Source organism: Melanotaenia boesemani, chromosome 4, assembly GCF_017639745.1.
Source record: "Melanotaenia boesemani isolate fMelBoe1 chromosome 4, fMelBoe1.pri, whole genome shotgun sequence".
Taxonomy (NCBI): domain Eukaryota; kingdom Metazoa; phylum Chordata; class Actinopteri; order Atheriniformes; family Melanotaeniidae; genus Melanotaenia; species Melanotaenia boesemani.
Window position 1 is genome coordinate 39,862,906 of NC_055685.1, and position 13,180 is coordinate 39,876,085.

Below are 13,180 nucleotides of genomic sequence, written 5' to 3' on the forward strand. Positions count from 1 at the left end.
GGAAAAACTGGGTCAGGAGCTGCAGCCGTGGTTGCTGTGGCAACCAGATCAGTGGGTCAGAGTGGAGGGAGCTGCGGGGCATGCTGGGAAATGTAGTCCAGCTCAGAGATGCAGAGTTGAATGTTCTCTTCAGCTGCAGGAACATAAACACACGTTATTAATCAGATTATTGGCATTGTGTGTGTGTGTGTGTGTGTGTGTGTGTGTTTGGGTGGGGGGGTCACCTACAGATTATTAGATTGAATTAATTAAATCCGACTTGAAGACACTTGAAGTGGAGAGTGGTCACATGACACCACCACTAATTATAAATCCTTCTTCATCATCATCATTCTTACACCTAACTGGATCGCACGTCTACACACTCCGTCTACACACAGCGTCTACACACGCCGTCTACACACGGGAGCTCTGGTGGAAAGTGGATTATGGCTGATATGAGGTGGATAGTAGATGGAAACCAGATGAACTTGTTTCCTCTCAGCAGGAGATCTGGATTCAGAACGTGAGGTTTAGACATTATTTTCTTCCTGAAACACAGTTTAACTCAAATATATCAAGAAACAAGAAGATAAACAAACCCTAACAGGAGAAACATTTTATGTAACTTTGATTGGAAAGTTTATTTTTAATCGGCTTTTTGTGTCTTTATGTGAATTAATGATCAACCAAATAAAACTACTGGAAATTTTACATTATTATCAATCTGTTGTATTCAGACGTGGAAAAATGGAACAATTTATGTTGTAGATTTTTACAGCTGAAATAATAAAAGCTAAATGTTTTCACACAGAACATTTAATCCATAAATCAGCCTGGTTTCCTGTTTCTGGTCAAAGAAACAACCAGAACCAGAAGAAGAAAGCAGAATTTATTACTAACAGAACTTTGTAGAAATAACACACAGATCAACAGTGACCAAACCTTTTCTCATCTCATCGTTCTCTCAAGTCTTTCAGGAGAAAAAATATTGTTATTGAAACAAACACACAACAGAAACTATTTCCATGTTTCCACTTTTTCCTCATTTCCAGTTATTCCTGCTACTATTTACCTGCTATCCTCACTAAACCAACTCCAGCTCAGCTGCTTTGTGGCGCCACCGTGCATCAGAAACGTCTTCTTGGCTTTATTCCAGCCATAGAGGAGCATTATTTTTCTTCTTTTCACACACACACAGAACTTTCTGCTCACTGGTTGATCTTTGGCTGCTCCTGATTGGACGTTACCGTCAATCTAAGCTCTCTGATTGGTGGAAAGTCTGACAGGAAGTGGCTTCATCATCATGTCCAGGTCTAAATAGAGGTCTCTTAGCAACATAGTAGTGATGGTGATGTTTTTATGATGAAATGTGATAAATGATGCTGTTATCATGGATCATTGTGGATTTACCAGATAGAGTCTCTGAATAAAACTACATTTAGTGGCTGGATTGTAAACCTCCTGGACGGGATAGAAATGCTGGAAAACTTCTGTAGATCAGCTAAAGGGTAAAATATCCATCACATTTACCCCACACACCACCGCTCCTGGTGGAGGAGGAGGTGGAGCTCAGAGACCTGATGGAGGTTTAAGGGTTAATGATTTCCTCATACTGACCACCAGGGGGCCCCTTTCCTGACCAAACACATACGTATGTAGACGTGAGGAATAACTGAGCTCATACATCTGAATGTTTGTGTTGTTATTACAGCAGCACTAGTGAAGAGGACGGAAGAGGAAGGTACCTGGTCCAGTGAGCCTCAAAGAAGGCAGAGTAGTAGACGATGGTGGGCAGCAGAGCAGAGAAAGCCCAGAGCAGCAGAGTCGGGAAGAACTGAGTCACGATGGGATTCTGTTCGAAAGACAAACAAACAGAGTAAGAACAGCTGGATGAGAGGGATGTCTGGTTCTCTTCAAGGAAACTTACGTTAAGATACTCCACAGGCTTGGTGACGTTGAACTTGTCCATGGTGGAGATGATGATGGCGGGTGTGGTGAGGAAGAAGAGCAGGATGAAAAGGATGCAGTTGATGATGAAGCAGCGGATCCACCAGGAGATCCCCCCTAGTGACAGGTGCTCCCTGCAGGGGAGAGAGAAGAGCCACAGGACATCAGCTGAAGTCAGAGGGTGGAGGGGTCAGTGGGGGTCGTGGAGGTTGTGGGGGTCGCGTGCACATACCAGCGGACGTTTTGCGGGTCGGGAGCGTATGAAACGCTCCAGTTGTAAACATGAAGGACTTCACTGAACTGAGAGGAACGAGGCTCCTGCCGACAATGGCAACCCTGAACCTGACACGCGTTAAAATCCTTGCTCCTGATTGGACGTTACCGTCAATCTAAGCTCTCTGATTGGTGGAAAGTCTGACAGGAAGTGGCTTCATCATCATGTCCAGGTCTAAATAGAGGTCTCTTAGCAACATAGTAGTGATGGTGATGTTTTTATGGTGAAATGTGATAAATAATGCTGTTATCATGGATCATTGTGGATTTACCAGATAGAGTCTCTGAATAAAACTACATTTAGTGGCTGGATTGTAAACCTCCTGGATGGGATAGAAATGCCTGGAAAACTTCTGTAGATCATCTAAAGGGTAAAATATCCATCACATTTACCCCACAGAGATACACACCACCGCTCCTGGTGGAGGAGAGACCTCGGGGAGACCTGCTGGAGGTTTTGGGGTTAAATCAGGACTGAACTGGCGTGTCTGACATCCATGATGTTTACAACTCAGGAAGCTCATCCTCCAGGATGGTTCAGTTAGTGGTTCTGATGAAATACCAGCAGATTTGTGGGAGTGATGGTTGTAAACTAGTATCTTGTTTTTGTTTGGACATTAGACAGAACCACCTGGTTTCGTTTGGTCTTCTCAGGTTCTCATTGGACGGGTTGTTCACGCTGCTCGCTTCTGGTTGGTTGGTGGTTCGGCTGATGAGGATCTTATGGCAGATGATTGATGTCACGATAATAAACTACATTTTTCTTTTCTCTTCTTCAGGTTCTCAGCGAGGATGCAGCAGTGAGCATCATCTGATCGTTACCATGGCGATATTTGGTAGCAGCCAGGTCTGCAGCGGTCAGGAGAACTGCTCGGCCAACAGCGGATCCAAAGACTACTGTTACTCGGCCCGAATCCGCAGCACGGTGCTGCAGGGGCTGCCATTCGGAGGCGTGCCCACCGTGCTCGCCCTCGACTTCATGTGCTTCCTGGTGAGTTGCCGAGGGCAACGCAGCACCCTGGTCCAGTATCGTCATCAGTATCATTCGTGTTAAACTCATCTTCTAAAAAAGGTTCTGAACCTTTTTTCTTTGGGTCCTAACTTTGGGCCATGTGTTCAGAACTTACCGGTGTTAGGAGTACTGATCTCACTATTGGTTTAATTAGTGATCAACAACCAGCTTAACAGCTAAAACCTTGTAAAATATGACATGATCCGTTTATTTATCATGTCACTTATTAACCAGATGAGCAACATGCTAACAACATGCTAACAACATGCTAACAACATGCTAACAGTTCATGGAATGAAACCAGGACGTTGCTGTGATAAAATAAATAAATTCAGTATAATAAAAAGTTCAAATTAGATAAACTGTAAATAAAAGAGTTTATTCATGTATTTAAATAATAAACCATTTAAATGAACAGTTTATTCATTTAATTAACTTCTCTTAGAATTAGATTCTAACCTTTATTTAACCAAATAAATGTTGAGCTCATGATGTCACTTAGGTGACCTGGCCAGGATGTCAGATCAACAGTAAAGCTAAATTTCTGTCAACGACCATGTTGACGTTTTCAGTCTGGAACAGTTTAGTTCAATAAATCCTGATCTCTGCTGCGTTTCCACAGCAACCGAATCCTTAGCATGGAGGCGGGGTTTATAGATCTGTCAGCTACATAGCAGCTTGATGTCCTAGCGGCACGATGCCTTCCTTGAATTCTATCTAAGAAAAACACGACCCAGTTTGTTAAACTCCAATAATTTTCTAATAATCTGCAGCTGTTAAACACCAATAATTAATCTTCAGTTAATAATTTGTGCAGTCCCGCGGCCCTCAGGTGGAGCTGGAGGCCTGAGCATGGTCAAGAATTACTGCTAGAGTTAGCATCCGCACAGAAACAGAATAAAATTCTTTATAAGCAGCAAACAAAGAAATAAAAAATTCTATAAAATCTATAAAAAAAATACATGAAAATAAAAAAATGAAAGAATTTCAGTTTTCGTCTCGTTAGTTTGCTGCTGGGATGTTTACTGACCGTTGGAAAAACATTATACCCACCACCCTGTTTCCTGTTCAATCTCACACACATAAATAAAATGCCACCATCTCTTCTTCTTCTTCAGGTGCTCCTGTTTGTCTTCTCCATTCTGAGGAAGGTGGCGTGGGATTATGGCCGCCTGGCGCTGGTCACAGACGCAGACAGGTAAACTCAGGTGGAGGAAGTCGGGCATCATCGGGGTGTGTTTTCTGTTTTGTTGTAAGTATTTGGCGGTGCTCTGTTAGGACGGTAAGGATGCGAGTCCGGCTTGGAACCAGCACATCCGGACTGCAGAGGGCGCTGCAGGGAGCTACGACGTCCGTTCAGAACAGCGAAACACAGCCTGGTTTCTGCGTCCGTCTGCAGACCTTCCTGCTGGAAGACGACTGCTCTTCCTCCTGAGCTACAGCCACACGTGTGATGAACGCCTCTTAACCTCCAGTCTTGAAATTATTTTTCATGTTAGTCAGTGGTTATGACAATAACCAGAAACGAGAAAGAAGTCCTCCCTATCGCAGTACTGTAATACTACTATATACTAGTAATATAGCAGTAGTACAACTAAACCATCTAAAGCCTGATCACTGCTTCATTACAGTCATTTAGCAGATGCTTTTCTCCAAAGAGACTTACAGCGGTCAGACAGCAGCGTTAAGGGTCTCACCTAAGGACCCAACTGGAAGGTGCAAATGCTCATCCCCTGGGGAATCGAACTCTGGTCTCTAACACGGAGCCTGAGCTATCCAGACCAATGATGCTAAGAAATCAGCAACTCGGAGCGTCACCGGCCTGCAGGCAGCGAAACGCTGCGTCCCCTTGATTAACGAGAACCAGCCGTTACCCCAGTTTCACATCTGTCCTCTGAAAACTGGAATCAAATCATTTCTATGAACCGCAGGAGAATAAAGTTTCCATCCGGTCCAACGAATGTTTCACGTTCTCACAATAAAACGCTTCACGCAAATTTCCCACTTTTACGATAATCCATGAGGTCAGAACTAAAGTCCAGATGTTTTTTTCCTGCATGGCCGATCAACGTTTAAGGCCCGTTTCTGCTCCCTTACGTACGTAAACAGCTTCGTCCGTTTCAAACATCATACGTTGGCGTCCTCATACTGCTTGTGTTGCCATGGTTGTTAAGTCAGTTCCTCCACTAGGGGGCAGTGCTGAGTTCAGTTCCGGTGGTATTGCTCTGTCTACCGCGTCAAGCAGCGGCTAGCTAAGCTCCCTGAAAACGGACAGAATTACGTGCGTAACCGATGCAGAAGACGGACGAAACTGTCCGTCCGTCTGCGTTCAGCATAAATGGGCCTTTAGTCACATTTTACATTATCTGCTAAATTAGTCATTTACTCTGAGCAGCGGGGACGCCTCGTGTGTCGTAGTCCATTAGCAGTAACTAGCTTAATAAGCATGACTTGTTGCGTCATGTTAAGCTTGACAGCAACACAGACTGACAACTTTTCACTGAAACTTTCCATGCTGCTGTTGTTGGGAAAAGAATCCTTTCTGTTAACATTCTTGACCCACTTCTGTCCAACGTCTCTGTCTTCTGCCCACCCAGGGAACCTGTGTATACCTAGAGGTCTCAGACAGGGACAGTCTTCATCAGTTAAAGGTCCGTGTTCTTTGCATGCAGTGTTTCTCCTCAACTGTCCAAGTTTTCCACTGCTGTTAGAGCAACCAAGAGCCCCATGTCCTCCCAGATTTCCTTAAGAATAAGAAATAAGCAGCATCAAGCAGAAAATGAACTGATTCTTTTCAGAATTACATATAACGGACACACAATGCCCCCGCAGAAGAGGCAGAAAGTCTATTTCCAGTATTTGTTTGGATTAGTGCAGGGGTCTGCAGCCTTTCCGATCCAAAGAGCCATTTTTCCCTCAGCCAGCTGAATAAAACTCCTTTAGAGACGCAGATGTTACCAGATATTTAGGAAAAAGATGACTTAGAACTTTTGATAAATATCTACTAGAAGAAATATGTTATTTTTGAAGAGCCCTGTTTTAATGTTCGTGTTTAGGTTTTAAAATAACGACTTTCTTCTATGGGATGTAGATATTTGTGGAAAATGATGAAAAAAAGTCCAAACTAATTTATAATGACATAATGACAAGAAAATTAGATTAAAAAAATATTACTGTTAAGTTTAGTGTCATTATGTTGTGGAAATTTAGCGCAGTTATTAAAAAAAAACAGAAAAATTGCTTTAAAAAACTGCATTTGTTATTATATCAATATTTAAAAACATGAGTTAGCTTTTTAGCATTTTAGCCGTGTATTAGGATCCATTGTGGAAGGTCCAGAGAGCCATTTGTTGCTCCGGAGCCGCAGGTTGAACACCCCAGATGTAGTCTATAACCGCTTGCTAGCGTGTTGCTAGCATGTTGCTAGCATGTGACGTGGTGCGTAAAGCAAACTCGGTTGCTACATCATGCAGTGTCCCAGAAGAAGTAGTGAAGCGGTTCCTCGGCCTCCAGTGACGCCTCCAGACATGGAGATCACAGACTTCACTGTTCCGTTAAGTGAGTCCAGGACAAAGTTTTAAGGTTGGAAAGTTACGTAATGCGTCTTTAAAAGCTCTCCTCAGAGTTTCCTCATTGGGGAATAGAAACCAGGATAGATGACTTTGGAAAAAATCATAGATTTCTACGAACATCAGCTTCAGGAAGTCCTGATTGGACGCAGGTCTGAATGTGAAACTAATTTCTCCTCCGTTCGGACAGAAGAGCGTTGAAGGAGGAGATCAAACTGCTAACTTGTAGCTCTAGATGTTAATCTGGTGGAAACACTTCCAGGAGGACAAGCAGAGAAACAGCCACATGGGGGCGCTACAGATCAATCAGCCTGCAGGGATTCACCCTGAAACCGATTGTACTGTTATGATAAAGACGCTTGTAAAGCTGAAGGTGTCACATCAGTAGTTAATGTGTCTTCTTCTACTTCTCTTAAAATGTAGCTTCTCTGTGATTTTGACTTTTTCTCACAGCAGTTTTTTCCTTTTTTTCCCTCTTTTCCTTTCTGAAGACTGAGGAAACGTTTCAGCATCCTGAAGGAGCAGATTTAGTATGTTGGTGATCCTCTGGTTTGTCTGTTAACACCTTCCTCCTTCTCCTCTTCCTCCTCTTCCGCTTTCATTAACAGGGTTCTGCTCTCTGATTGGTGCACTAACACAACTTTTCCATCATCTTTTTCTTCACTTTGGTTTGTTTTTGTGTGAACTTTTGGAGGGTTGTCAATGCCAGTGATCATGTTATGGTTTAAAGCAAATAGAAGTTGTGCTGCCACCTGCTGGCAGGGATGAACAATTACAGCAGATTCCCACTTTTGGTCCATTTATTTTAACCAAATTCACTCGTAATTCCTTTTAAATTTTATTGTTTGTGGAAACATATATGGTTCTAAAGCTAAAAATTATTCCTGATTTTCTGTCACTTTTGAGACATCAATAAAAATAAAAAGCTTTACTTTTATGACATAACAGTTAAAGTACAAGTTAGCAGGTGTGGTGATGGCTAATTGTTGTGGCACTAATCACCCTCCATACAGTTTGAATTCTGACTGTGTGCAGTAACGTTGGTCGTTGTTGAAAGATGCTAACAGATGTGATGCTAACAAATGCTAATCATTCACACTTCTTTCCATGTTAAACGTGAACTCAGCCGAAGACGTGACAGAGATAACTATGAACCGGTGAAAAGGTAACAGGCTGCCTGTCAACCTTGTGTCAGTGTGTCGTGAACCCTGTGATGTGCTAGCCAGCCAGCTAGGTAGCTAACCCAGCACATCAGGACTTAGGTCTTATGTAGTTGGTATTTGAGTTGTGGAAGTTTAATCAGCTGAAAGGTCATTATCAAATGAGTTATGATAAATAAAAGGGAACTCAATAGGTTTTATTCTTGATCCACTCCTTTACACAAGTCATTGTTAATGACGGTGATTGTGTCAAACTAGCATTTTTAATACAGGCCCTCAGTTTGTCCAAAATTAGCTGTTCCAGCTCCAAAGCTAGAGTCTGGTCATTCTTTGGTCTTTGACTCCCCTTACGCCCAAAGAGAAACCGAAAATGTCAAGTTGCAAGGAAGGCTAAAGTTACAGGACAAGACAACAATAAGACTTTTTGGAGTAAAAATTTGGAAAATAAAATAAAATAAAATAAATTAGCAAACATTTTAAGTAAAAACAACTTATTTTGATGTTTGTCTGAAATAAGACTTGGGTGGTTAACTGAGGTGGCTAAATATTGTAGCTGAGGTAGCTAACTGAGATGGCTAACCTAGGTGGCTAACTAAGATGGCTAGCTAATGTGGCTAAATGAAGTAGCTAACTGAGATGGCTACTTTAGGCAGTTGACTGACTTGGTATTTGGAGTTGTTAACCAAGGTAGTTAACTGAGGTGGCTTAGTACAGTAGTTAACTAAGGTAGTTAACTCAAGTTAGTTAGCGACTGAATTTGCAAACTGATGGATTCCAGTTTTATGTAAGAATCTCTAACAAAACACACCAGTTTTTGGCCCAGAACATTCTTCATTTTTAGCCTTGTGTTTGCATAGCCTACCAGCTACATAGTTCTCGTTCTTGCTTGTGTACTGCGGTTGTTATTCCACCATGGGTACATGAGAGACTTTGGACCGGATAGAGCTGAATTTATTACAGTTCTGTTTCATACATCTGTTTGAAATTTTGACATCCTTTATCTGAATGCTTGATTTTTATATCAATCACACAGGATCGATCGGTTACAGGAAGTATATGTGATGGTTTGTAGTTCAGACCCAGTTCAGTGGTTTTTCAGTCAGGACTTGGTTCAGGAGGAGCTGATGATGGTTTCAATTTAGTTTAAGTCTCATGTCTCTGAAGCAAGTCCATGTTTTTGTACTACTCTTCCTGTTAGCTCGCTTTGTGTTCAGTGTCTCAACCCCCCTTGTGTGGGGGGGCACTCGGGTCGACCCAGTTGTCAGACTCAAAACTCAAAGGTCATAGTAGCTAGATGCTAACAGCTAACTCATTACTTCCTGTCTGTGTCCACAGCGTCGCCTCAGCAATGCACTCCGAGACTCCTGACCGCTATGAACGCCTCACCTCAGTGTCCAGCTCCGTCGACTTCGACCAGAGGGATAACGTAAGACCACCTTAGTCACTCACCCTCCTCCTTCCCAATCTTTATTTTTCCAGATTCAACATGGCGCAAGGAGGCAAAAAAATTTAGCTGCGCGAAATTACCTATAAGCAACTAAACAAAGAATAAAATACAACATAAGGAATAAAAACAAAGATAGTTACATACAACTTTGGATTGGATTTGTAATGACATCTTGACGTGGGTTGTGATTGCCGTAATGACGGCGGTAGTCACGTGGTTTGCGGCGAGGAAAAAATAGACAGCTTCGTGTCCGAATCGCCAAGAAGAACGAGTCACTATGTAGTGAAGGAGGGTTAGGGAGTAGGGCGGACATTTGGACACAGCCAGTGTCATAGGAGAACACATTAGCAGAGTTTTTAGAGCTTTTCACCACAAACAGCAACAGTAAGACCTGGTTTCTGGTTCTGGCTGCTAGCTCCAGAGTTTCTGTCCCACCGTAATGACGGATGTCTCTGGAAGCAGCAGAGTCTCTGCTGTCATGTGACTCATGTTTGTGTGGAGAAATGAGCAGAAGGTGGACAGAGCTGTTCTCGTGGTTTCTACATTCCCAGAAAACTGTGTTTGCTTTGGATGCCGATGCTTGGTGGAGTCTTTTAGCTGAATTTCTCTGTCATGTTGCTATGCTACATGTTAGCATAGCTGCTTCCTGCTAGTCATGTTGCTATGCTACATGTTAGCATAGCTGCTTCCTGCTAGTCATGTTGCTATGCTACATGTTAGCATAGCTGCTTCCTGCTAGTCATGTTGCTATGCTACATGTTAGCATAGCTGCTTCCTTCTAGTCATGTTGCTATGCTACATGTTAGCATCGCTGCTTCCTGCTAGTCATGTTGCTATGCTACATGTTAGCATCGCTGCTTACTGCTAGTCGTGTTGCTATGCTACATGTTAGCATCGCTGCTTCCTTCTAGTCATGTTGCTATGCTACATGTTAGCATCGCTGCTTACTGCTAGTCATGTTGCTATGCTACATCTTAGCATTGCTGCTTCCTGCTAGTCATGTTGCTATGCTACATCTTAGCATTGCTGCTTCCTGCTAGTCATGTTGCTATGCTACATGTTAGCATCGCTGCTTCCTGCTAGTCATGTTGCTATGCTACATGTTAGCATTGCTACTTCCTTCTAGTCATGTTGCTATGCTACATGTTAGCATCGCTGCTTCCTGCTAGTCATGTTGCTATGCTACATGTTAGCATTGCTGCTTCCTTCTAGTCATGTTGCTATGCTACATGTTAGCATTGCTGCTTCCTGCTAGTCATGTTGCTATGCTACATGTTAGCATTGCTGCTTCCTGCTAGTCATGTTGCTATGCTACATGTTAGCATTGTTTCTTCCTGCTGCCTGCAAACATCTGCTGGACTGTAGCATCTCATGCTGAAGCCTATACAGGGGTCTGAGATAAAGAGGTTAACTAAGACTTAAAATCTTCAGAGACAAATCCAGACATGTGACAAAATCCACGAAGTTGAATTTGAAACCCTGGTTCTACCTGGGATCCATGATTTTGCTTTTGTTTTTGTTGAAATGTTTTTCTGCACGATGATGTGTTGGCATCCTCCGGTGGTACAAACATGATCTGCAGGATGGGACGTCAGATCAGGCCATCCTGCAGAGAAAGTGTAGCTCAGCAGATTTCTGTTTACTTCTAATCTGTCTACCTTAATCCGGCTAAGAGGTAGGTCTGAGGCCGCCAATCACCAGGCTCCGCTCAGTCAGCTGACCTCCCTCAGAATTACATCACAGGAAGTCATGCTTAGAGAGCAGAGTGTGACTCCAAGAACTTGTCTTCAGTGTTTTGGACCATGTGAATAAATCTGAGCTCTGTTTGTGTTTTTGGTGCATCAGTATCAAAGTGACCTTGATGAACTCAGCTCAACTTTCCTCTCATCTTTCAGGGCTTCTGTTCGTGGCTGACGGCCATTTTTAGAATAAAGTGAGTATCTGCTCCACTTCTCTTAATAAAGATGCATCCTTCTTATATTCCAGACTGGACTGCACGTTTCCATGTAGAAAGGTGTTATTTGTTCTGAATCTGGTCTTTCTCCTGCTGCAGGGACGAGGAGATCCGGGAGAAGTGTGGTGAGGACGCTGTGCACTATCTGTCCTTCCAGCGGCACATCATCGGCCTGCTGGTTGTCGTCGGCGTCCTCTCGGTTGGCATCGTCCTGCCTGTTAACTTTTCTGGAGACCTGCTGGGTAAGAGCTGGAAGCAGCAGACTGTAGGACTCATCAGGATTCCTTTCACAGTGTTCTCACTCTGTGTCTGATTGGTTTTAGTCAGAATTATCAGTAAAGATGCTTTCCTGAGCCAAGGAGCTCCTGGACCTCCTTCCAAAGAAGGTAAAGGTGCTGCACTGTGCACCTGTAGACCGTGTTTGGTGTCTGATGGTAGAAAGTGGTTGTAGCAGAACCTGGACTCAGTTGGATCTGGTCTGTAGAAACAGTGCTGAGTGTTGTCACTGTGGTCAGTAGAGCAGTAAACCAAGATAACGCCAAAAACATCAGCTCTGTGTAAAATATGAATAAAACCAGAATCACCAGGTCATTTTATCCCCAGTAGCAGATAACAAACATGTCCGAGGATGAAACTGAGACGTTTCACCATGTGATGAAAATATGAGCTGATAGTGAATCTGATGCAGCAACACGTCTGAAAAAAGTTGGACCAGGAGCAAGAAAAGGCTGGAAAAGTACCTGGTACAAACCAGAGACACCTGGAGGAGCATTGGAAAACTAATCAGGTTACCTGGTAACAGGTCAGTAACATGACTGGTATAAAAGGAGCATTTCAGAGAGGCAGAGTCTCTCAGATGGAAAGATGGACAGAGCTTCACCAATCTGAGACAAACTGGATCTAAAACTGTGGAACAATTTCAGAAAAATGTTCCTCAGACTTTGAAGATCCTCCATCTACAGTGTAGAATATCATCAGAAGATTCACAGAATCAGGAGGAATCTCTGTGTGCTGGGGACAAGGCTGGATGCTGGTGATCTTTAGTCCCTCAGGCAGCACAAATACATTTTTCAGTTTTATAGGGATTGATTAGATCAGTGGTTCCCAACCTTTTTTCCTCGGAGACCCCCTTCATGCATATACTAAGATGCCGTGGACCCCCTGCTCCACCCTGTGCTGGACCCATGCTGGTTTTAGGCTTTCAAAAGTAAAATTCTCACCATAAATAATGTGTTCTGGCTTAGTCCTGTCTTTTGATAAAGCCAAAGTTAAATTAAAAACATACTGCCTTACTTTTATTCATTAAAATAGGGAAAATTGTGGACATTAATCAAAATGGCGCTAATGTTCAAAGCCTCAGAGACCCCCTGTGGTCTTTGGGGGTTGGGAACCACTGGATTAGATGGTTGACATCTGGTTGTCAACTGGTTTTCAACTATCTTTAACCAGAAGTCAGACTGAAGTCTGAGTCATTCATAACTTTGGTTAATAAGTAGCTTCTGTTTGAACTTACAAACAGTAACTGGCTTCATTTCTTTTCTCTTTTGACAAGAATACTTCTAATTTCTTCCAGAAAACAACGCTTACAGTTTTGGACGCACCACCATAGCCAACCTGAAGTCTGGGTGAGTTAATGAGTAGTCACAAAATCAGACCAAATCTTCATTTATAGAGCAGAAATTTAGAGTAAAACCTCTGCAGTGTTGCATGGGCAACAAGATTAGTGGAGAATGTGAAGCTAACGTCATTATTTAGTTTGTTTAGACAACATATTGTTTTCTGTTTTGCTCTGAACCTGTTTTTGTCTGCTGAGTTCTAACTTCAGGATAGTGTTTC

At 42.8% G+C, this 13,180-nt stretch overlaps 2 protein-coding genes across 6 annotated transcripts in view; one reads left to right on the forward strand and one right to left on the reverse strand.

The window, feature by feature from the left end:
• The window catches only part of LOC121638913 (CSC1-like protein 2), a 43,622-nt gene that overhangs the window by 7,752 nt on the left and 22,690 nt on the right, over positions 1–13,180 (forward strand). For 3 of the 5 annotated variants that reach the window (XM_041983990.1, XM_041983992.1, XM_041983991.1), the window contains exons 2-8: positions 2,982–3,193; positions 4,333–4,412; positions 7,275–7,313; positions 9,279–9,369; positions 11,286–11,323; positions 11,444–11,586; positions 12,918–12,969. In XM_041983990.1, coding sequence (XP_041839924.1) covers positions 3,026–3,193; positions 4,333–4,412; positions 7,275–7,313; positions 9,279–9,369; positions 11,286–11,323; positions 11,444–11,586; positions 12,918–12,969 — 611 coding nt within the window. In that variant the 5' untranslated portion in view covers positions 2,982–3,025. Of the gene's footprint in view, positions 1–2,981; positions 3,194–4,332; positions 4,413–5,811; positions 5,866–7,274; positions 7,314–9,278; positions 9,370–11,285; positions 11,324–11,443; positions 11,587–12,917; positions 12,970–13,180 lie in introns of those variants that run through there. The other 2 variants (XM_041983993.1, XM_041983994.1) reach the window with 2 other exon arrangements.
• On the reverse strand, positions 1,573–2,697 carry LOC121638051 (CSC1-like protein 2). Its single transcript, XM_041982478.1, has 4 exons — positions 2,678–2,697; positions 2,162–2,296; positions 1,910–2,063; positions 1,573–1,834 (listed from the first exon to the last, which is right to left on the reverse strand). Exons 1-4 carry the CDS (start codon positions 2,695–2,697, stop codon positions 1,688–1,690), a joined length of 456 nt encoding a protein of 151 aa, XP_041838412.1. The 3' UTR covers positions 1,573–1,687.